Raw genomic sequence first — 24,872 nt, forward strand, 5'->3', positions numbered from 1 at the left:
CTAATGTTGCCAGCACTATACTCAAGTTCAAGTAGACATACCTAGCATGATTTACATGTATCTCGTTAAACGGTAAAACGTGAAGTGAATATCGATTTTGTATTCTTGTGGACTCGAGCATCCTTACTTTGACGTTTATTGTATTGTCAGCGAGTGCGAAACAAATGTGTCGGTTGGCTGAGCTGATGACCTTTTACATTGACGTCGAGGAAGAGAAAGTTAACAATATTTGAAGTCGAATAAAGGTTTTTACAGCTTGTTCTAAAGTATGGATCTAGCTAAAGCTCTGTTCAGTTCGCGTGATCATGATGGCTACGTCGGGCGTGAAGACCACGAAAGGAAAATCAGTTCGGCCCTAGCAGATGACGATCCAGAAGACGTAATCAATGCAATCCATGACTTAAATGTTGCTGAAGAGTTGTTTCCTATACCAGGAGGAGCTTTTTCTGCTCTCACTCTCAGCATGGTACCTCAAGATATAATGGTTAAGTTAGCCCAACCGGAGGCAGAAGGCCACGGCCATGGCCTGCCAAACTACAGATTCGATGAATTTGGCTTCTGTGTTGACGAGGAAGAAGAAATGGAACAAAATTCCAACAAAGTGCAGCCTAACACATTGGCCGAAGATGATCAACATCATCTGCAGTGGGAGTTCTACAGCAAAGAAATTAGTTTCGCAGAAGGTGGCAAACTGGAAAAGACAGATAAGTTACAGAGAATGGTCAAAGATGGGGTCCCTCACTCTCTCCGACCACAGGTTTGGATGAACTTATGTGGTGCTAATAAAAAAAGATCTTCAACTGAAATTACTTACCATGAAATTGTACGAGCATCAAGTGATGATGGATTAGTTACAAGTAAACAAATTGAAAAAGATTTGGTTCAAATCCTTCCTAATAATGTTTGTTTTTCGCACCCAACAAGTACCGGAGTGCCGAGATTACGCAGGATCCTCCGAGCCCTGGCTTGGCTTTACCCTGACATTGGGTATTGTCAGGGTACAGGTATGATTGCTGCTTCACTTCTACTTCTAATGGAAGAAGAGGATGCTTTTTGGATCATGTGCACCACGGTGGAAGACCTCTTGCCAGCATCGTATTATTCTTCAACATTGATTGGCATACAGGCAGATCAAAAGGTGTTAAGAAGTCTTATTTCAACATACTTGCCAGGCATTGACCAAGTTTTGAATGCCCATGACATAGAACTTTCATTGATTACTATGCATTGGTTTTTAACATTATATGCTAATGTTGTCAATATGAAAATCTTATTAAGGATTTGGGATTTATTTTTCCTTGATGGCTCAATTATACTCTTCAAAGTTACTTTGGCCATGTTAAAAATAAAAGAAAATAGATTTACTGAAATATCAAACTCTGCACAGATCTTTAATGCCCTATCAGACATACCAGGTGAAATTGATGATGTGGAAATGCTCATAAAAACAATAGATGAAGTATGTGGTGACACATTGAGTCCAGCATTGATAGAGACACATCGCAGAAGACACTTGGCGTATCTGATGGCCGACCAAGGAGCATTAGTTGGCAATCCCAGTGCAGTTCCTAACCTACCTAAGCAACAGCTGCATAGGCGGCAAATTAAAAAAAGCAAATCTGTCATACAAACCATTTTGTTTGGAGATGACAGCAATAATGAGGATGCAGTTTCTAAAAATGTGAAGCAAACTGAAATATTAGTTGACCTTCGTGAAGCAATCTTACAAGTTGCTCGTCATTTTTTAGCCTTAGAACCACAACTAGCATCTGAAATTCAACTGACAGCAGATTATACCATGCAAAGTCATGCAGCAGACCGAGAAAGATATGTAAATGTGTCTAGAAGTAAAAGGCGAAGAGCTAAGGCTCTCTTAGATTTTGAAAGAAGAGATGGGGATGAGTTAGGATTCAGAAAAAATGATGTTATCGAAGTCATCAGCTCAAGAGATGAGCACTGTTGGATTGGTGAATTAAATGGCCTGCGAGGGTGGTTCCCAGCAAGGTTTGTTAAGCTGCTGGATGAAAAAGGGGTGAAATACAGCAGAGCCGGAGATGATTCAGTCACCGAAAAGGCAGCCCACTTGGTACGAGGAGTTCTGGCTCCTGCTTTTAAAAGAGTTCTTTTACATGGTATAAAGAGACCAAGTTTTCTAGATGGTCCCTGCCATCCCTGGTTATTTATTGAGGAAGCCTCATCTCGAGAGGTTGAAAAAGATTTTAATTCTGTTTATAGTAGGCTAGTCTTGTGTAAAACATATCGGCTAGATGAAGATGGCAAAGTTTTGACTCCAGAAGAATTACTGTATAGATGTGTTCAGGCCATCAATTTATCACATGATAATGCGCATGCTCAGATGGATGTAAAATTACGTACATTGATTTGTATGGGTTTGAATGAAGAAGCCTTGCATTTATGGCTTGAAGTTCTGTGCTCGTGTGTTGATATTGTTCAGAAGTGGTACCATCCTTGGTCATTCATTAACTCACCTGGTTGGGTGCAGATAAAGTGTGAACTTCGAATATTATCACAATTTGGGTTTAACCTGAATCCAGACTGGGAATTGCCGCTAAAAAAAGACACTCAAAATCAACCATTAAAAGAAGGTGTTCGAGATATGTTAGTAAAGCACCACTTATTTTCTTGGGATCTCTAATTATAAATGACTATTATAATTATATATATGTACTTGTTTATGAAAAGGTACCTAAGCAAATGTTATATGTATACATACATTATCAGCTTTACATGTGTCTTTTAAGTAATATTTAAATATAATTTCTACTGGTCTAAGTAGTAAAGTTAAATAAGTTAATTTTAATTTATTTATACATTGCCTATATATTATGGTTAAATTTAATTGTTATCATGTAATAGTTTTAAAAGCAAAATATAAGAATAAATTATTATATGCACTGATTCGTTTGTTTTAATAAGGAATGAGTGGGACAACTATATTAATTTAAAGGTAGAGGGGAAAACAGAAAATTTGTGTAATTTGTAGTTTTAAAACTGTACCCAGTCGTCCACGGCAAGGACATGTATTAAGTTAATTAAGTAATATAAATAGAAAGAAAAGCACTTGTAAATTCATACGTAAAGTGTGACAGAGGCAACACGTCGAACGTGGTTCGTGGTAGGCTCTCTCTAGAAGATAACACATTTCTACCAATACAAAATTAGCGTTTTGTATTTTTCTTACTTCCATAACATATTTTTGTCGTTCCGAGTAGGTACCAAAGAGTTATAAATAAAATAATAAGCATCTTCCAAATTATCAAACATGGTAATGGAAACCTAGTTTACAGTAGATATGGTGCTACTTTCCCGCACTAGTGCGGAAATGAGAACTTTCCGTGCCTATGTCGAAAGTTTAAAGGGCCATACGTACTGTAAAACGTTGTACGATACACGTGCGAATAGGTAATTCGCAACTCGGGTCGATTTAAAACACTCCCTTTGGTCGTGTTTTAATTGATCGCCACTCGTTGCGAATTTCCTGCTTTCCGCACTTGTATCGTAAATAACTCTTATTCTAACTAAGATGATCTAATCTGAGGGGCTACCGCGAAAACCGAATTTCGCATATTGCGGGGATTTTTCTCTGTCACTCTAAATACGCCTTCATTGGAGTAAAAGAGAAAGATCCCCGCAATTTGCGAAATTCGGTTTTCGCGGAAGCCCCTCTGGTACAGTCGCCATAATTAGATATCGGCGAGCTAATTTAAATGATTGTATCCACAAAATGCGAAAAATTATCCGGTTCGGACTGCCCTTACCGTATCGTCTATGGAGCTTTTAACATCGGTCCGTTAGACGGTTCGGGCGTTTCAATTCGGATCCGATGTGGTGGAGTAATGTTATCCTGGCAACATTGCAGTAAATGTCAATGGCATAGTGCCGCAAACATTCTTCCTTCTTTTTCTCTTTGTATCGAGAAGTCAAACGTGCTTGTTCTCTCCGAGCTAAGGCCATTAGGCGACTTGCACAAAATAATTAAATAAAATGGCATCAAAGGCTGAATTAGCTTGTGTTTACTCCGCTCTCATCTTGGTTGATGATGATGTCGCTGTTACCGTAAGTTTCACAGTAAATTATTAAAGAGTCACGGTGTCTTAGGTTATGTGCGTATTAATTATCCGTTTTAATCTCTTAATCTGCGGCGAATTTACGATTTATATTATTTGGAGCAGTTGCTAAGCGTGCTAAATATTACCAAAATATTCATATTTCTTGGTTTTGTGTTATAAATACCCATGTGTCAATCTTTTAACAGTGGTAATTAATGTGCTATATTTGTAGGGCGAGAAGATCTCTACGATCCTGAAGGCCGCCGGCGTGGATGTGGAGCCCTATTGGCCGGGCCTGTTCGCCAAGGCCCTGGAAGGCGTTAACGTGCGCGAGCTGATCACCAACATCGGCTCCGGCGTGGGAGCCGCCCCCGCCGCCGGCGCGCCCGCCGCCGCCGCCGCTGGCGCCGCGGCGCCCGCCGAGGCCGCCAAGGAGGAGAAGAAGGAGGAGGAGCCTGAAGAGTCCGACGACGATATGGGCTTCGGTGAGTGGAATGTTCTTAGCAATAAGTATTGGTAGTATTATTTATTACATGTGACATCTCATGTCCTATTGTATCGGCACATTGTTGCTTTGTTGATATGTTAAGGGGGTTTTATATCTAAAACGTTATAAGATTTATTCTCTTCACACATGGCTATTATGGCTTGACTGGATTAAATTATAATTTACATTTGTCAACCTTGTGAGAAAAATCGCGATCTGTGTTCATGCCATGGCTGTTTAGTGTGACATTTATAGCTTAGACCTTAAGAGCCATTGGATTTACTATATTTTTTTATTTACAAAGAAAAGCGCATGCTTTTGGTACTTGTTTTGTATAGCCGGTGTTGGGTAACCCGTCCCAACCAACCAATAACCTCCACAACCAATATTGGGATTAAGTCACAGTAAATAAACTCACTTTTATAATCATGACTCATGTGTCTAACACAAGCTTAAGAAAGATAAAGGCATGTAGCTATTTTAATTGTCTCAGTTATGTGATATTAACATTGTTTTTTTTTGTTTCAGGTCTCTTCGACTAAGAAGCTTCACAGTGAAGTTTTTTTATTCCATCAAAAGCTTTACTAAGCTTGTATAGTTGTAAGGCAAAATGATAACATAAAAACTTGAAAAAACGTATATTTCTTTCATTTTCTATAATAGTAAATGCTTTCACTTTTTAGATATTTCCTGCCATATTATATTATCATATTCCATTATTGGTGAAATGTCTTAAAATTGTGTATTCCCATTTGTCTCAGCCCCATGTGACTGTCGCCATACATGGGGTACAAATGGGAATGATTTATATGAAAACGCCTATTCCCATCTGTGCCTGGCAGGGACAAATGCGAATATACTGAAATTGTTTGTTTTATATGTCCAATACTAAGATATAAATTAATTTGGTAATAACATTTTTTTTTTGGTGAATTTCCAATATGACTTGGAACTCCGGTAGCCGTTTAAGAAGTGTAACGCTCTTACGGTAGATGTCGCTAGGGTCCCTAGCGACACCTACGCGACGGCTATAATATGGTGGAAAGATTTGCTGGCTGTGGATGAGGTCTTGGTGGCTCAGATGGCAGAGCGCTGGAATATCGATCCAGAGGCCGTGAGTTCAAGTCTCACCCAAGACAGTAATTTTTCCACTCTTAAACATTTTAATACTTTGTAATTTTTAACTTCTATCATAGAGAAATATAGTAAGAAGAGTCCTCACTCCATCATCAGTTTGACTATTAATTTCACGTCATGCTCCGTGGAAACCCCACTGTCTGTTTTGTGATTTATTGAAACGTAATGCTGATGTACACAATATGTACTGAATTAGTACATACTTAAAAATAATTGTACCTCAATAGATCGAGAGTACAATTAACTCAATTCGGACTTGCTGTAGAGCATCTCCCCAGCAACCCCAAAATTTATTTAAAGAAAATTCACGTAAATACCTACTTTTTAGCAAATAAGACACTGAAAAAAATTGTACTGTGGTTTTTAACGTTGAATCAGTTAGCCATGGCTAGTTAAATTACTTAATTGTCGCCAGGACGCAAGCGCATCCAATCCAGCCGACTTCTCAAACGTACGAAACTTTGTATTTTTATATACAATGGGATACACACATTTTATTTATGTTATGAACTTGGTTTCTGGTGAGAGTTCCAATGTTTTCTTGTCAACCAGCAATGGTGCATTGATCATAAACGTACCTATTTATTTTTAGGGTTCCGTACCTCAAAAGGAAAAACGGAACGGAACGGAAACTGCTGAACCAATTAAGTTGAAACTTGGTACACATATGTAAGTCTGTAACCCAAAGACGGACATGTAACATAATTAAATGAATTTTAAACATAGGGGGCACTTTTCGGGGGTGAATGAGACCGTTAAAAAACAAAGTTTTGCAAACTATATCGTGTTATATATCATATTAAAGAGCTCATTGTGAGAATCTCAAATATATTTTTTTTGTTCCAGGGTTCCATACTGAGGTCTTATGAAACAAATGAGTTCTTCACTAAGATACATACAGATTTTAAAATGTGGAACTCAAGCCCTTTCATAAATGATACCCCACACTTGACCTAATAATAGTACCCAGTAACATTGCTGGTTGACAAGAAAACATTGGAACTCTCACCAGAAACCAAGTTCATAACATAAATAAAATGTGTGTATCCCATTGTATATAAAAATACAAAGTTTCGTACGTTTGAGAAGTCGGCTGGATGCGCTTGCGTCCTGGCGACAATTAGGTAATTTAATTAGCCATGGCTAACTGATTCAACGTTAAAAACCACAGTACAATTTTTTTTCAGCGTCTTATTTGCTAAAAAGTAAGTTTACGTGAACAATTTTTTTTAAGTATGTACTAATTCAGTACATATTGTGTACATCAGCATTACGTTTCAATAAATCACAAAACAGACAGTGGGGTTTCCACGGAGCATGACGTTTAATTTCAGTGTCTACATGTAGCATCAAGTAGCGGAACTATCAGTACTGCTACTTGACAATAGATGTAACACCGACCGGAAAGTCTTATCTCAACAGCATGAGACTTTCCGGTCGGTGCTACATCTATTGTCAAGTAGCAGTACTGATAGTTCCGCTACTCGATGCTAAAGTCTATTTTTTTATTCGGTAGACTAAAATGACATTTCATAGTATGAAATGACATTTTATGTTCATACTATGAACTGTCATTTCAGTCTACCGAATAAAAAAATAGACTTTAGATACTAAGTCTTTTTGGTACTAAAACTGATGTATGGAGTGAGCAATCTATGTATTTTTTTCTCTGTTTCTATTCTATAATATAGGGATTGCAACCACAAACAATTTCAGTCTAAATAGTGTTGCCTAAAAAAGCTGATAAACTATCAAGCAATTACTGATCTGATTGAAGCTCGGGAAAACATAAAAACACAAATACGCGTTTTCCCAGAGATAAGACTAGGTCGATTTTTCGCTACCCAAAACCCCCATATAGCAAATTTCATCGAAATCGTTAGCAGTTTCCGAGATTTTCGAAATATATATATATATATATATAAATAAATATACAAGAATTGCTCATTTAAAGGTATTAGATTAGATAGATAGTCTGTGCGGAAAGAGAAGAGTTGTGGAATATATGGGGCCCAATACATTCCACGACTCTCCTCTTTCCGCACAGACTTAACAAGAAAAACCCGGCCTGGTGCGAGTCGGACTCGCCCACTGAGGATTCCGTACAAATTTAACAAATCATTTATAAATTAACAGTTTCAGATTTTTTCTATTTTGTAGTGTAGTAGTGTAAGATGATATTACTTGCCAAATCTCATAGTTCTAGGTCAAATTGTAAAATAATTTCACTGGTATTGTAAAGATATTTGATGCATGTTTGAGTTGAGTAGGTTCAGGGTTGTTTTGCTGCAAGTATGTTATTTGTTAGAGGCAAAGTGAACTCCATAAAATGAGACTGCACATTTCAAACCTGACTCATGACATGACATGTCAAAAGTGGGCCACTCACACACCTGCCGCAGGGGCAATATTGGAATTGGACCCTTAATTGCCTCCTTAATTGTGATGTGTGTAGAGAAGCAGGGGTAAAAAATTGCCCTTGCTTCTCTACACACATCACAATTAAGGGTCCAATTCCAATATTGCCCCTGCGGCAGGTGTGTGAGTGGCCCGCTTAACACCTGGATCAGTTTTGTTTGTACTTGAAAAATTAGGTCTTTGAAAGGATGCATGTATGTACGCAAATGATGTAGGACCTACAATGAACGCGAATATGTGGACGCAGACAAAACGACAGACCTCTCCTTATCTGCATCAGCACTTGCACGCATATGTTACTCTAGGGTTAGATATAATAACTATGAAATGGTGGATTCGGCTGGCTAGTGAAAAAATGAGAACAAAGTTAGAAATAAATGATAATTTATATTTTGAATGACATTTCTAACACTATGATGACTAAGAACAATCTGGATAAATTAGCCCCACATGGCTCTCTGTACTCCAGAAAGCTTGTTGTAGTCTGCGAGGTGTCTCCACACAATACGGCTCATGCGCCATTCCTTTACAATTCCACGGGGCCTAAAAACATTAATAACAATTATAGATATATATCAATAAAGAATTTGTATTAGATAATTAAGAATTAAAATTTCTTAATTCAGAAGAAAGTTGTTTAAAATCTTAATACAATTCTTATTCATAAAGTCCTATACATGTATTATTCTCCAAAAAAATATTATTTATCACAGAGTCGTAAGTATTCATGCTAAGCATTAAACTAAAGATAAATAAGAATTACATATTCTAATAGTTACATCCACATAAATGAAAGTAGATAAAAAACATCCATGTTACCTAGATGTAATAACACATCTGTTGTTGATCCTTAGAGGAGTGGAGTTGAGCTCAAACTTGTTGATTTCTTTATCTGCCATCTCCCTTATCTCCACAGGCAGCACATCGTTCTTCCTCAGAGCGTTGATTCTGGTCCTCTCAAGGTAGTGTTCAGCGTTCAGGCGACGCCGCTTTACATCTCTTATCATAAGCCAATTTGCCCATTTGTTCCTCACTTGTTGATACTGTATAAAAAACATACGTCTCATGATATGTCGATTGCAATCAACTGCTTGATAATATATTACTGAAATATACATTGTGAATGCTTACATTACATCCAGCGACTGCTTGTGACTTCCAGACAAAATTTGCAAGACTAGATATGTTTAAATTCATGTTTTTGTATAATATACGACCAAAGGTTTAATTAATTCCTTCCAAATTGTTTATTGTAATTATTGTAAAGTAAAAGTTTATGAGAATCTTCTATAACCTCAACAGAATGTTCTGTTTCTGTCTGTCAAAAGTGTCAAAACGTTTATGGCCTCTCCAAACATTGCTCTCTTTGCAATACATTGCTGCATAGACTGCATATCATCGATCGATTTTGGTTTGTTTTAAAACCTCAACAGACTACGGCACCGAGCGTCCTTGATATCTCTTCTCGCTCTAATTTATAGCTGCGTCCTTAGACACTTTTAAGGTCAGTCCAGACGGGAAGAAATTGGGGAAGAATAAATTATTTTTCACCAGTCTGATTATTATTGTCTGATCAAATCAGGTGGTGCGGACGTAAACGCCAATTTGGCTCGCCAATTCGACTTCGACCGCCGATTATGACCGGTGGTCTCTTAAGCCCCCCATTCACACTCCTACATTGTAGTCCGCCACGTAGTCCACCTCATTACGTAGGATTGTGTATGAGAGTCGCGGACTACGTGACGTCCTACAACACCCAAGTTGCACCCAAGTATGGGATGCCTCTTGAGTCCTACGAATCCGCAAGGCCCGCCCACCGCTGCAGCCCGCCGCGCAGGATTGTTTGTGGGTTCATGGGTTGAGGTGAGATGGAGGCTCCTAACAATCAATACACAATGGGCCATCGCCGGCCACTCCATGGGACGCATTTATGTGTTAGAGGGAGCAAGTGATATTGCTATCTCATTCTATCGCATGGCTGCGTCCCTTAGAGTGGCCGGCGATGGCCCATTGTGTACTGGGGCCTTAAAGTCCAAAAAAAACGAGATTTGATTGGGGAATGTTTGATTGTTTGGAGCGAACGACGAAGTTAGAATAGGTACTTAGAATGTCAAACAAAAAGTCAAAAACTCAAACTGTCAAAAGTACTGAGCTAATGGACTTTACTGTAGATACGAGCTAATGGAGCCAGTAAATTAATTCTGTTTATAAACAAACTATAATCGTCTCAGAAATGGGTTCTGAGAACAGGCGTGTTATTTATAAATCTAATGACCAGAAAAAGATAGATCATGACGAATTAATAACAAAGTGTTTTGAAATTGGTTCAGATGTGGAAATGAAAGAAATTCCCCTAACAGGTGAAGAATATCTTCTAAAAGTTATGACTGAACGTGCTAACGTTGCTGCAGTTACTGTGTGTGATAAAGACATTACGCAGTTCGCTAAAAATCAGTCACTATTTTTCAAAGAGGTAAGAGATTTTCGTATTATACAATACATAATGCTTATGTTCTACCGATTCTGATACAGTCAGCAGCAATAGTTGCTAAGCGGGCGAGGTGATCGAAATGATCTTGACGCGACGTTATTGTTAAGATTATAAAAGCGCGTCAAGGTAATTTCGAACACTTCGCCCGCTTAGCAACTTCTGCTGCTGACTGTACATATTTTCTCAACTTCACTGTAAAACTTCCATGTGGACAAAAACTACCACAATATCTGTCTTTCTAACACGTATTAAACAATTTCAGCCTCCTGGGGCAAAAATCGCACCTGATAAACTCAAAACCACTATAGAATGGCAAAAAATTCAAATGTCAGACTTTGCAAAAGTGCGGTCATCTATGTCTAAGATAAAGGCTAACCTTTTAGAGAAAGGAATTGGAAAAAAAAGAGTGAAACCAATAGTAATTCATGACGAATCACTTGAAGGTTGGAAAATATTTTTTGAAGACCATGATTCCACTGTTACATGTATGCTGGGTTTTAGCCCTGAACAGTTGCACTCAGGTTTAGAAGTGCTTGCAGAAATGTTGAAGGAGGTTCCACCTGGAGACACTATAGATCATAAAATAGGTAAGAAGAGGATAAAATAGGTATTTTAAGTTAATGTGCAACTTAATGTTTTGTATTGATGAGTTGCAAGAAGACTGTCTTATTGTGATGCAAACCAAACTGTACTTTCATAATCTATTAAACCAGCGGTCGGCAAACCCGCGGGCCGCATGCGGCCTGTGAACCTGTCACTTGCGGCCCGCGAGCCCCTCTGGCTATTTTGTATGTAATATTGACAAACGGCAATGTCTGATAAAGTCATAAATATTAACAAAGTGCAGCCCGCGTCAACTTGTGACCCGTGGCTGCTAAAAGGTTGCCGACCGCTGTATTAAACCATCATTATTAATTGCAGGTCAATGGATCTATGCTTTCTTGGCATGTTTAAGACACCCTCCACTTTCAGAAACCATTAGTCTCTTGAGAGATCTTGCCAGAACTTGTGCTGAAATAAGGTTTGTTCCATATTCTTTCAGTTACTTGAATTGGACAGGTCATAAACTGAAAATGATGTCATATATTAAAGAAAAAGTGACGAAGCCCTCAATACTTATACAAAGTGGCGGGCGATATCTGTAATATTACCATATTTAACAATTATTTCCCTTACAAGATTATTTTTTTCATCACAAGTGTGATGATAAACATTGTACGTAACACACTAGGTATTAATATTGTAAACTAGCGTCATAAAAAACAATTTCTCCTTTATTGCACAATATTATTCCCTTAGCTCCTTTATTGCACAATGTACTATTATTTCAGGTCGAGTATAGAAGAAGAAGAAGAAGATTCGTATATGAAGGCAGCACCCATGAACCTCTTTATTTGCATAGTTGCCAGGTACTTTGAACAATATGATTTAGCAGATTAAGAACCTGGAATATTGTGTTAGCTTCATACAGAGATTTTAAAATAACAGATGTCCCTTCTGTATACAAAATTTAACAGCCTGTGTCATCAGTTCATCACACACAATCACACATTGATAGAAAAGGAGTACCTACCGTACCTTACGTAGGTATCCCTTTATTTGATCAGAAAACTATATAGGTTTTATAGTCTTTAACTTCTGGTACACGTGTCTAAAAGAGAGACAAGGGCCTAACTGCTGGCTCGTTTATGCTATTAAAATTACATTGACATACATTTTTTAATTTAATCTAACCGGTTATCGCCGAAGAAATAAAAATAATATTTTGAGTCCAGTCTTGACTTTTTCCACGTATCTTGCCCTACCAATGTGGATAAAGGATTTTGGTTTGTGAACTCTTGAACTCAATGAGCGTAGGTAGGTTAAAGGCATAAGGCAGATATTTCATGAAACCGATGCTGCCAAAAATACTGGGGTGCGGGGGACGAGGTGAGCGAGTCCCCGTGCCGTGATTGGTCCGTTCAAAGACACGGACGTCACACATAGACACTTTGACTCGAAGATGGAGTAAAATTACCGTATATTTGTGGCATACGGGGTAGCGGTCTGTGGTTGAAGGGCAAGCAAGGGGCAAGGATCCAACATTTTCCAGTACAGGCAATGAAAGGTTTTTGATACTATTAGCCTTTTGTGCCCGTTTGTACTTTGCACCATCGGTTTTCGAAAACCTCGCCTCTACCAGTTTCGACAGTTGTTTCCTTGTCGCCAAACTTACGAGAAAAAGCTGATCGTAATCTCATCGGCTTTTTCGGGTGAAGCAACGGCTCGGAATCGGAACTCTAAATCATTGAATTTGTCTGTTCCTTGGAATACAGCATAGACATTTTTTTAATGTAATTTATGTTTCATAATTATGATGTGTTTAGTGTTAGTGTTCGACCGAAGATTCGGTTTCGGCAATATAATCATGATTCGGCCGTAGTTTCGGTTTCTGCTAAAAATCGGCCGGGCCGAAACTTACGAAATGGTACTTCGTACTATGAAACTAAACTGTGTGACAAAGACCAAAAGTTGGGTAGCAAGTACTTAAGCGGCCCACTTATTAACAGTCCGCCGGACGGTATCGGCCTGTCAGTTGTTCGGAACTGTCAACTTTTTGTTCTAACTGACAGACCGATACCGTCCGGCGGACTGTTAATCAGTGGGCCTCTTTAGTCCTTTATTAGAAAGTTTAATTACATTTTTTCAACGATTTTAATAAGTCTACAAAAGTTTCGGCCTAAACTAGAGCCAAAGCCGAATCATCGGTTTCGGCAAAAAAAAACATTTTTTATTAATAAATAATAAAAAGGAATTAATTAAAAATTGCTTGTTATGTGGTTATTTTCAAGTAATTTAGCTACCCAAAATAAAAATATTAATAAAAAAAAAACAATAGTATTTAATTACAATGATCGAAAGTAGGTATATTGCAAATTATGTTTAGGTACGAGTATGCCATACTGTTTTATTTCGTCAGTCCCAAACTGGAGAATGTTAGGCGACGAAATAATTATAATAACACGAAACAATTCCTTGCGATTTTCTTAATAACTTATAACGTTACTTTTACTTTATTGGATGTACATGTAGGTAATAGCGTCTTGGTGATTGTTCAAGTTTGTTAACGTACACATAAATCGGTAAACCCACCGACATGCTGAAGTAAATAAGTACTGTAAGTAAGTAAATCCATTACGAGTACCTACTTTTCATTCAAAACAGTCTAGCATATTTATCATTTTTCCGGACTTGGTCGTAGATTAAAGAAGTGGGAGATACCGGTGCGGGGTATCTTGGGTTGGTTTCATGCCAAGTTTGATTCGCTAAAGCGGGATCACATTGCCACCATCCGATCTGAAAATATCATCATATTAAAATACCATTTTAGAGATCGTTGCTGCTCCTTCTGGGTACTGCACCTCGCGCCATACGGAAATGTGGGGTTTTTATTTAGGCTTATTCTAGTCTATGTAAATATGTAGGTACATACATCATGCGACTGGAGATGGAGTTGGGGGCTAGAAATTTCACTTAAAAATGATATGCTGTAGTTCACCGGTCGGCAACCTTTTAGCAGCCAAGGGTCACAAGGGTTAACGAAGTTGACGCGGGCCGTACTTTGTTAATATTTATGACTTTATCAGACATTGTCGTTAGTCAATATAACATACAAAAAAAAATAGCCAGGGAGGGTCGCGGGCCGCAAGTGACAGGTTCACAGGCCGCAGGTTGCCGACCGCTGTTGTAGTTAAATACAGATTCGAATAACAGTCGCGAGCATGTTCGCGACCGACGTCTAGAGTCATTCGGGTCAAGAGCACTGACTTCGCTTCATCCAACTCCGCTGGAGCACGGCACACTTGTGATCTGGTACCCTGACGTGCTCTTACTCTTACTTACTTACTTAAAAGCAGGGCCGGATCTAGGGTAGAGCGAGTGGAGCGGCTGCTCTAGGCGCCAAATGGTAGAGGGGCGCCAAAATGGCAAATAATTAATAAATAGAATAAACGGCCGGGTAACTACGGAATATTACGGAACCTAATACTGAGCATGGAGCGCCAAAATTTAATCTCGCTCTACCCTGATCGAGTGCTCGGGCCGGCGCTACTTAAAAGGATGGACTTCTTCCGATGCCCGCGCTGAGTTTTTCGTTTCACGAAATATCAGAATGTCGTTAACAATAGGTACTTGAAATGTAAAAAATAATAATTGGAAGGTGATGAGGTCTATTCATTCTGGTTATACCTCCTCGCGAGATTTAACGGCTAAGCTAAAAGAAACATTTTTATGTCCGTGGTTCGGTACCTTTATACTTCATCTTATCTAGCTGACGGCAGTAAACGCCTGGACTGACCTCTACAGAAGTTGTCGGTGGGATTCGGTAAATATCCGCAGGACCAGTTGGTTTTATGACTCCCTTGCGTTTCATTTTATTGAACCTCTGTGCAGAACCGTATGCGAAGCCGTTTACCCGCCCAATATAACAATCAATTAATCTGATAACGGATACATCAGCTCTTTGAATCTGTAAACATACACACGGAATCTCATCTGGCACTTAGAGTGACTTAGGTCCTATTCGATTGCAGCGCCATCTGTGGCCTATTTTATAAAGCTACAAGTTACAATTTACAAGCGGAAGTCTCTTCCTAACCCTATGTGTTAGAACGAGTCTTCCGCTTGTAAATTGTAGCTTTATAAAATAGGCCACTGCCATCTTCGTCGAGCTTTGTGCGTTTAAAATGATTATAAAAGTGATTTTAAACAACTCCAGTCTATTATTTAGAGGGGTCCTTGGATTAGGTATTTAGATTTAGTTGGCATCGGGATACTTCTGCTCTTGAATCAATTGTGATGAAATTATTAAGTGTACCTATGTTTGCGTGGGTCACCTGACCGATTCAGCCGAATGACTTAAATATATCTACGGTAACTAGCGTAAACGTGAACAGTTGTCCACTAAACTAAATCGTGAGAGAAACTTCAAAAAATCAGAAAACCTAGTGCTCCTAGTTGACTATAGGATTTTCGCTTCACCGTTTAGAACTTTAGACTATAGATTAGGGAAAAGTTGTCCATACAATATTTACTTTATCTTAGTCTTCTTGACAATAAAACCATGAAAATACGTATATAGTAATGACAGGTACCACGTTTGGGCAATTTTTTTGTGTCGCTAGCTCTTCTTTTAGTCCAACCGAGAGCTTCTACTATTTTCTTAGAGATACACAAGGTAACTGATGAAACTAAACCTACCTACCGTGCTCTCTGACCTTGATATAATGGACCATTTGGGTAATTTTATATTTGGAAAAAAAACCATACACTAGGTACCTTACCTTCTCCGGGCAAGTAGACTGACTTATTATGCGTTGCATCAGGGGTTCAACTTGTTCTTTACACTCTGGTTCTCTATATCCTTCCTTTATAAGATCCCTTATATAGTTTTGTGGTCCATATAAGGTTAATCCGAAAAATTCCATTGTAAACTTTTGTATACAAAAATTTACTAATACTATTCCTTTTTTTTTGTGAGAAAATAATATACAATACTACTGTTTGATAAAATACTAGTTCCTGATGAAGATGACAGGAAAACAATATCCAAAATATTACTTTTGACTTTGACACTGAATTACGTGACCTATACATACAGACCAAAAAGTATTAGGTAAAGCCAATGCGGCCAAATCTATAATATCCAAATAATATCTCATATAAGTACTTAAATATCTGGGAGACCGAGCTTTGCTCGGAAAACATATAAAATCTCAAAAATTAGCGTTTTTCCAGAGATAAGACCTAGCTAGATCGATTTTTCGCCCCCGAAAACCCCCATATACCAAATTTCATCGAAATCGTTAGAGCCGTTTCCGAGATCCCCGAAATGTATATATATATATATATATATAAATAAATAAATACGCAATTGCTCGTTTAAAGGTATTAGATTGCTTTAGTCTTTGATCTATCTGCTGGAAATCATGGTTTATTTGAGATTTTGAGAAGTAGGCAGAGCTTGGACAGTACCTATAGGTCATACTATACAGTATACATATACGAGGGAAGGATGAAATATTCCCGGCCTAAGCACAGAATAAATAATAGTACTAAGTACAGAAGACTCACTCTCTAACAAAACGCGTCCGTTACGATCAGCACATGGCTGCTAGGTGGCGACAGCGCCACGCGCGGCTTATGGCTTTCCCCAAAATTGGGGCCAACGGATGTACTTTTAGCTACCTGTAGCAAAGCCACGAAATCGCGGAGTGAGACACGCCTGGCCTAAGCTAGAAAAAAAGGGTTATTCCCACTAGTTACCAAGTTGTTACCAGTGGTAACTACTGGGAATTTTTTTCCCACCTTTTACCATTGGTAACTACTGGGAGAAATAATTCCCAGTAGTTACCACCAAAATTTTGTTAGAGTTAATAAATACAAATAAAAACAGTATTTTCCCCCGCCTCCTTAGCAGTTTAAATATTGCCGCCATTACTAACGATTATTAATCAATATTTACTTTATACTCTCTTTCATATTTTTTCAAAGGCCGAGAACTTTCAGTCGCCCCTCATATGTATAAGAAAAAAGTGTAAATAGGTAAGAAGTTCGCAGTAGGAAGCGTCAAGTGCTGCAGGCCCAGAAGTGAATGCCTAGGTACCTCGCAAAATGGCTATACTGCAAAACTACAATTAATAAACTACCAACGAAAATTATCTATGAAGCAAAAACTACTATGCAAAATCTCTTCGTAGAAAAACGTTTATACAGCAGCAACCCAATGGCGAAGGAGGCTCACTAACTTAAATGGCTCTGTCGCAAAATGACTAAGGTAGGTATAGTCGTTAGCTTTCAAGCTGGCCTATTACGTATAACTCTTTGTCTATTGCAAGTTCCTCGCGTTGGTGTGGTGAAATAATTTGTTCCTTGACTCTCGTAACGCTCAAGATTCCACTGTTAGAAACACTCGCGGTTCAATTTTGGAATCACGCTTGCTCGGATATCAATAATTATTAGCACGTATTGTGTTATTTGGGTTAAAGAATAACCCTTGCAATTTAGTTTGTTTGCAGGTTTTGCAAGGCAGGCATTCACTTCTTAACCAAGATATAGATAGGTATATCGATATTGATATAGGTATATCGATATTGATATAGGTATATCGTTTTTTCGATGATAAGTGATGACTGATGACCAACTAAATAACACAAGTACCAGTGTTAAAATCTTATTTATTTTTATTACTACATACATATAATACAGTAATCGCAGAATTTCCAACAAAAATGATCTGTATAAAATTACTTTTCGCATTGAAAACACATTTGTTTTCAAAATGTTCTATGTAGGTAAGTAAATTGTTAAATTATGTACTAAACGTAACAAGTAAAAACAACCACTGGTTAGCTATAATCGGGTTAAATAACACAAGTAAGTATGTAGCTTTCGTTAGTGATGCTTTGGTAAAAAGCATGTCGGAGTTTTAAACATGATATTCTCCTCCGTCAAGTTTCTCATCGGAGAGAGAAGACAAAATGCTGGCAGAGGTGGCCTGGGATAACCAAACCAAGGCCATTAGCAGCCCTTCTAGGACTCCGAGGCCACAGCCGGCGATAACGTCCAGGAAGTAATGTCTCTCGGCCAGGACCCTCGACAGGCAGACGGACGTCACCCACGCGAGGAGCGGCGGGTAGAATATTATCGACACGGGGCTCAAGTAGATGAGGGTGAAGGCAACTAGCACGCACCTGCTGGCGTGCCCCGACGGGAACGAGTACTTGTCAGGCCCGAGGTCTGACAGCTTGTTCATGGGTACCGGTCTTCGCCTTCGGACGAAAGCTTTTAGAACTGCTATTATAATAATATCCAATATAAGAGCTGAAACAAACAAGTCCGGCGTTAATTGATTCTAATATTTCTAATACGGTTTTGAATAGCCAACACTCACATTACATGTGTAAATGTTGTTTTGTTTGAAAACGTCAACTCCGGACTATTATCTTATCGTACTATATGTATATGACACCGTAAGATTGTGAACCCGTTAGTTTACAATCTAACGTAGGTTAGGTTAGGTTAGTTTATAATCTCCCTACCGTCAGTTTATAATTTAACTAGCGAGATTATAAACTGACGAGTGTTTACAATTTTACGGTGACATATACATTCATAAAAACAAATTGGCATAGAAGTTTTGCTCCAAAAAACTTATGTTTCTATTTAATACTATTTTTACGGAACCTTTCATTATGCGTGGTCCGGCACGGCACGCCTTTGGTCAGGGGTTTAATTCAAGATTCAGGAGGATAAAGATAGTATATTTGTTTTTCTAAGAAATCTTCCCTTGATTTTAATGGAATCTAAGAAAAACATTCTGTAGGTATAATATATTTGTTTACCTATTAACATATTCACTTGCAGTTGATACAGGTCTTTATTATTAAATAACCATATGAAACTAAGCCAGCCAGCAAGCCACACTATCCCATGGCAGGACATCTGTAAATCAATTAATATATTTTTATAAATAGCAGTGGCGGCGGGTCCATAAAAGCCGATTCCCACCGGCTTGCCTGTTTTGACGTTTGAGCAGAGTTGTAAAGGAAATATGTAAGCCAAATTAGCCCCGGCTTGCCTATGGATATATTTGACGCGCCGCTACTGATAAATAGAGCCTTATTTTCAAATTTGGAGGTGTATTCCCATCTTTCCCTGCCGCCATACATGAGGCGGGAGATATTGGGAACGATTTATATGAATGGGGACAAATGGGAATACACCTGTTTTAATCATTTTAATATCAATAGTTGCCATTAATTCTATCTCTAATTTTATTGCAAGGTGTATATGGTGTAATTATGGATCTATATGGATTCTAAATAAATAATTGAATTGAATTGAATATGGCACTTAGGTAATGAAAAAAGGTACAAGATTCTTGTAACTTTATCATTACTTAAGTGTTCTATATAGACCAGATCGGCTAGCATAATCAGTTGGGTTCTCGCGCGCGGTTTCATATTTGAAGTAGCGCGCGAGAACGCAACTCATGCTGCAGGTCAAGAAAGAGAAGAATATGTTAGTGTTACCTCAAGAAACTTGGCATGATTGCGCAGTGACCTCAAAGCTGTGTTTTGCAGTGCACCATCAACAAACTTTTTGGTCACCTGAATATCATAGTGCAAAATTTTTTGCAACATCTTTGGTACTTGACGTTTTTCTTCGGTTACTCCCAACTGGAAAATAGAATAAGCAAACACTTAGGTAGGTGAGAGTAAGTGCTTGGGGGGAAGTCAAAGGAATTTTAAGTTTAACCATGCATTCCTAAAGCCCCATCTCCATAACGCGCGGCAAACCATCGAACATTGGCTCGCGCGGCAGCCGCGCGTAATGGATACCGGGCTGCCGCGCGTAATGGATACCCGGCATCCATTGTGCGCGGCTGCCGTGCGAGCCAATGTTCGATGGTTTGCCGCGCGATATGGAGACGGGGCTTAAGGCTGAACATTGATCATATAGATTTGGTATTTTTTTATTGCATACATTAAAAGTACCTACATCAATTGTAAAAAATATCTTTTGAAACAACTGGTAAGTAACTTTCATGCCTATGAAAAATGAAAATGAAAAATATTTTATTTGGGTTACAATTTACATTTCAATAGTAATAAGGAACCTTCTTTTAAGTACAAAATATACTTGTGGCAGAAGGCCCCACTCTTCCATAATTCAAAAGGGTACAGTCCAGAATATAATTTAGTAGGTATGTTACAATATGTTAATTATAATTACTATAAGACATGCTATAAAATTATTTACAATCCTATCAGACAGTAAGCATTGTCTAAACTAGATCTCATTCTAGAAATAAAATTAAACATGTCAGTTAACATTATACAACATTTTTAGTTCCAAAACTGGGTGAGGATGAGTATGACTAATTTTAATGTTAATATCGACTCCATAGTTCACTATAATATTACTGTGCGATAAAAACCTTGATGCCTATTAATGAGTTTAATTATTTCAAAATAGAGATTGTGGGCATTGAGGAATAAAATGTAGACGAAGCCGCGGGTACTTCTAGTAGTCCTAGTGCACTTTATAATTGTCGATATGTATGAAAGTAGACATCTATTACACAAATACATATTGGCGGTAAAAATACTGAATATAATAAATTATCTTACCATGTTGATGACGCAAAATGAACGGTAAGCCTTCGTTATTTAAAACACCTAAGCAAACAATGGGATTGAAAGATGATGTATTAGTTTAACATAGCATTGTCAATTATCTAAATAAAGGTGGTGCAATTTGTCACACTACTTTGAATTATATCTCTACAGGACTCTGAATCTATTTAGTTAATATACTATGAGTATTAAGCGACGCACAGCTAGAAAGCTTCTTGGGAAAAGTACCTTCGGAAAAGACCTGTATTACTCGAAAATGGTGAAAGTAAAAAGTGAATCAGTGAATTTGACGTATAAACGTCAATTTTTTGTGTGTATTGTGTTGAGACATTTATAATAGTGATAACAGACTATCGGACCGGACCGCGACCTTGAGCGTCGCACCCATAAGTGAGAGCAATAAAGAGATATATGTTTCTCGCTCTCACTTATGGGTGCGACGCTCCAAGGTCGCGGTCCGGTCCGATAGTCTGTTACTAGCTTAAACGCGGTTATCTTAAGTATCCATAGACCTGGCATGGACCTGGCAATAAATTGGATGCTATTTTTAAAGCACGAATAGACGGTCGTAATGGATCATGAATCTAGTATAACTGGATCAGGCATGAGGGGAAACGACCGAACGGGATAGTCTTATGCAAAGAGTAGTATAATATATATATGGTCTTATCTGGGGGCACGGTAGTGCCCCCGCCAAGACGAGCAAAGCGAAGCGCAAGGGCACTACCTACCTTTTCTCGAAGCGCTTCGTCGTTTTTTTGAACCCTCTTAACTTGGGTTTGGATTATACCAGATAAACAAAACTCTCAGGATATGATATCAATAGTGGACTTATTAAGCATAAAAAATTTCAATAGCATAGCTCTTATACTTTGGATTTTATTAATGTCTAAATAACCCCGATTTCGTCACTGACTCATTCACTCACTGTTGATCATCAAAACCTCTAGGGTACTTCCTGAAGTCCTAGGAAGCTGAAATTTGGTATGTGAGATAGTATTAGTCCACAGACAACAAAATAATTCAAAAACTTGAAATTATTAGCCCCTAAGGGGGTGAAAAGGGGGGTGGAATTTTGTATGGGAAATCGATAACCGCGGAACCGATTTCGTTGAAATTTGGTATGTAGATAGTTATTGTTATGGACAGGATATAAAATAGTTTCAACCCCAAAATCACCCCGTAAGGGTGAAAAGGGGTGGAAAAAGGCGTTAGGGGAAAAAGGGGGTTGAAGTTTGTATGGGGAATCAGTAAAAAGCAGATTGTATATAAAAGATGCCCCCCAAGTATTCGTATTTCAGGATTTTTAATAGTAAATCACCCGCAACCCTTTAAATCAGAAGATTGTCATAAGCAACTTACAAAAAGATGTGAAATCCCACCAAAAACATTTTCATGTAAAATGTTGCCAAGACGAAACCATAAGGCTCGCACTGACAAAAAGTTATCAGATATCTTGTAGAGCCAAGCTTCTAACTCTACAGGCCCTACCTTCACAGACTCTACACCTTAGTCAAAATATGTGGCTTGGCCGTTTCATTATTACAAGAACTATTTTATAATAAAAAATAATGAATAGTGAATACATATTTCACCTTACGCCCATGTGACGAAGCGGTCAAGCCACATATTTTGACTAAGGTGTAGTCTGTGAAGGTAGGGCCTGTAGAGTTAGAAGCTTGGCTCTACAAGATATCTGATAACTTTTTGTCAGTGCGAGCCTTATGGTTTCGTCTTGGCAACATTTTACATGAAAATGTTTTTGGTGGGATGTATCTTTCAGTAGGAGTAGCAGCGAAAGCGCTATTTATTGTTTGTCCTTGTGAATCCCACGTATTTTTTGATTCCCCATCGTAAATTTAGTATTGATTATGCATGGATTATGGTAGGCAACAAATAAATTCGACCAATCATAGTGTCGCATTGCGTTCCCTCAACACTATAGAGATATCTGCTTCTCTCTCGGGAGCGGCGCACCAAGGTCACGGTGCGGTAGTGTGTTACAGGGATGTTGCGGATGCCGATTTTTTGACATCCGCGGATGCGGATTTTTAAAGGCTCACATCCGCGGATGCGGATGTCAAGATAGGTACATAAAAACGTCAAATATTACATTTTAGTAATTTTTATTTCAAAAACCCGGCCAAGTGCGAGTCGGACTCGCGTTCCAAGGGTTCCGTACATTAAGTCCCACTCACGCTTGACTGCTAATTTCTAATAGGTTTTTTTGGCTAATGACTAAATTTAATTACCTAGTAGTCTAGCACTTACGTCGATGCTAAGACGTTCCTGTACTGTACCGGCCTGTTACACATCCGCATCCGCATGGATTTTATGCGGATGTTGAAAATAATGCGGAAGTTCCGCGGTTGCGGATGCGGATATTCGCAACATCCCTGGTGTGTTAAGGGTATGCACGCACGGGCAACTTAGTCGCCAGGCGACTTATTTGTCTCTTACGACAAATTAATCGCCTCCTCGCCGTGATGCGCGCACGAGAGCGACAGCAACACGACTTTTTTCTACGCAGTCATCAACATGGATTTTGAAGAGACGGCTGTGGTCGTTGCACTCGTATTAAAAAAACCGATAAAAACGTCGAAAAAATCAATATTGGGTGCAGCCATTATGACTATGTTGTTTAAGTTAAATAAAGGATTCTACTTAATAAATAATTATTACAAAATATATAGAGGTCTCAATTCCACTTCTTTAATTAGCCTACTATTGTCGATTATTATCTTCTACAACCGGAATTTTACTTCGTATTGAATGCGGGCGCGTATCCGTACACGTACACATACAAGCTCTCGCCGCGGCGATCGAGTGGCAACTGACTTTTTTGTCGCCCGTGCGCGCACTAGCATTTAAACCAATAGGGAAGGAGAGTTGCGTCGCGGGCTTGTCGCCGAACCCGCGGACAAAAAAGTCGCCCGGGAGTCGCGTCGCTACGTGTGCGCACTTCCATACTAGCCCATAGACTTGACGTGAGAGACAAAATAGTCGCGGCGACAAAAGTTGCCCGTGCGCGCATACCCTTAGGCTTTTAGCCCAGTTGGCTGTCTAGCTCTATGGTCTGTCTATTCTTTGTCACTGTCAAAAGTCATAACAAAAATGTACACACACCACCTACGTGGCTAATTACATGTTCACAGGAGAACTTTTATGAAGTTCTGTTTTTGTCATCATTGATTTCTGGGTATCTTATTAAAAGAAGGTATAGCTATTTCCATATTTGCCTAAATTTTACTAGGTCGTAATCATAATCGTCACTGCATTCAACAAACGTAATACATTGTTTTGGACATCATATTTTTAAACCATCTTAGTTTTTAATTTCTTTTAGTAATACACTGTATATATCTTGTTTATAAATAAATGATTACCCAATAACCATCTTTTGGATTCGTGTTCATTATTGTGAAACGAAGTTTAAATTTATTATTATATTTATTGTTTATTAGAGCCAACATGAGGAAGCTGAAAGGTGCAGTTAAAGAGACAGCTAAACAAAAACGTGAGAGGAAGCAAGAATTCGCCAAAACAAGACAACAGTTGCACACAGTTGTTTTGCCTACATTTGCAGTGATCTTCATTTTAATCTGTATATATGTTTACTTCAAGACCAGGCCTGCGTCCATGCAATATGCCTAATAAGTGGCAATTTCTACTATATCCTGACAATTTACGGTGTGTTCCCATTTGTCCCCACCCTACGTGACTGCCACGTGAGGCGGGGACAGAGGGGAATGATTCATATGAATACACGTATTTCCATATGTGGCCGGCGGGAACAAATGTCAATACCCAATCCCATAATAACTTAAGTATAATTCCCACGATACGGGCGGAGTCGGAGCACATTTTACATTTGTACGGCCGTAAGCCGGTAGGCTCCTCGCAGACGCCTCCCCGTGGACGTCCATCGCATCTGCCATACATAATGTATTGTAGGCACATTGAAAACGGTTGACTAGTAGAGAATGCCTCAAGGCGTTAAGTCTGCCATTTGTACTCTTTGTGTAAATTTGTGCAATAAAGTTTAAATAAATCAATAAAAAAGCGCTCTGTGCGGCTTGATTCTAACATGT

General features: G+C 38.6%; 6 protein-coding genes across 7 annotated transcripts; 3 read left to right on the forward strand and 3 right to left on the reverse strand.

Moving 5' to 3' along the window:
- Positions 1–134: 134 nt before the first annotated feature.
- On the forward strand, positions 135–2,919 carry LOC134661278 (small G protein signaling modulator 3 homolog). The gene has a single exon (XM_063517269.1). It carries the CDS (start codon positions 269–271, stop codon positions 2,654–2,656), a length of 2,388 nt encoding a protein of 795 aa, XP_063373339.1. The 5' UTR covers positions 135–268; the 3' UTR covers positions 2,657–2,919.
- Positions 2,920–3,886: 967 nt separating this feature from the next.
- On the forward strand, positions 3,887–5,214 carry LOC134661925 (large ribosomal subunit protein P1). Its single transcript, XM_063518178.1, has 3 exons — positions 3,887–4,077; positions 4,303–4,555; positions 5,086–5,214. Exons 1-3 carry the CDS (start codon positions 4,006–4,008, stop codon positions 5,097–5,099), a joined length of 339 nt encoding a protein of 112 aa, XP_063374248.1. The 5' UTR covers positions 3,887–4,005; the 3' UTR covers positions 5,100–5,214.
- A 3,306-nt stretch (positions 5,215–8,520) lies between these two features.
- Positions 8,521–9,368, reverse strand: LOC134661308 (small ribosomal subunit protein uS14m). Its single transcript, XM_063517310.1, has 3 exons — positions 9,244–9,368; positions 8,932–9,155; positions 8,521–8,655 (listed from the first exon to the last, which is right to left on the reverse strand). Exons 1-3 carry the CDS (start codon positions 9,307–9,309, stop codon positions 8,553–8,555), a joined length of 393 nt encoding a protein of 130 aa, XP_063373380.1. The 5' UTR covers positions 9,310–9,368; the 3' UTR covers positions 8,521–8,552.
- A 932-nt stretch (positions 9,369–10,300) lies between these two features.
- LOC134661902 (single-pass membrane and coiled-coil domain-containing protein 4-like) lies at positions 10,301–24,503 on the forward strand. 2 transcript variants are annotated; one of them, XM_063518144.1, is made up of 5 exons: positions 10,301–10,585; positions 10,866–11,190; positions 11,525–11,624; positions 11,935–12,012; positions 24,246–24,503. In XM_063518144.1, the coding sequence occupies exons 1-5, from the start codon at positions 10,346–10,348 to the stop codon at positions 24,433–24,435; spliced, it is 933 nt and encodes a 310-aa protein (XP_063374214.1). In that variant the 5' UTR covers positions 10,301–10,345; the 3' UTR covers positions 24,436–24,503. The 2 variants fall into 2 exon arrangements, with proteins under 2 accessions (XP_063374214.1, XP_063374215.1); XM_063518145.1 differs by lacking the exons at positions 10,301–10,585; positions 10,866–11,190; positions 11,525–11,624; positions 11,935–12,012 and adding an exon at positions 23,898–23,998.
- LOC134661518 (uncharacterized) lies at positions 13,792–16,082 on the reverse strand. The gene is made up of 3 exons (XM_063517635.1): positions 15,925–16,082; positions 14,940–15,110; positions 13,792–13,939 (listed from the first exon to the last, which is right to left on the reverse strand). The coding sequence occupies exons 1-3, from the start codon at positions 16,066–16,068 to the stop codon at positions 13,799–13,801; spliced, it is 456 nt and encodes a 151-aa protein (XP_063373705.1). The 5' UTR covers positions 16,069–16,082; the 3' UTR covers positions 13,792–13,798.
- LOC134660857 (polyisoprenoid diphosphate/phosphate phosphohydrolase PLPP6) lies at positions 17,999–20,948 on the reverse strand. Its single transcript, XM_063516699.1, has 4 exons — positions 20,776–20,948; positions 19,675–19,821; positions 18,985–19,084; positions 17,999–18,463 (listed from the first exon to the last, which is right to left on the reverse strand). Exons 1-4 carry the CDS (start codon positions 20,776–20,778, stop codon positions 18,069–18,071), a joined length of 645 nt encoding a protein of 214 aa, XP_063372769.1. The 5' UTR covers positions 20,779–20,948; the 3' UTR covers positions 17,999–18,068.
- Positions 24,504–24,872: the final 369 nt, after the last annotated feature.

This window comes from Cydia amplana, chromosome Z (genome assembly GCF_948474715.1).
Source record: "Cydia amplana chromosome Z, ilCydAmpl1.1, whole genome shotgun sequence".
Taxonomy (NCBI): Eukaryota; Metazoa; Arthropoda; class Insecta; order Lepidoptera; family Tortricidae; genus Cydia; species Cydia amplana.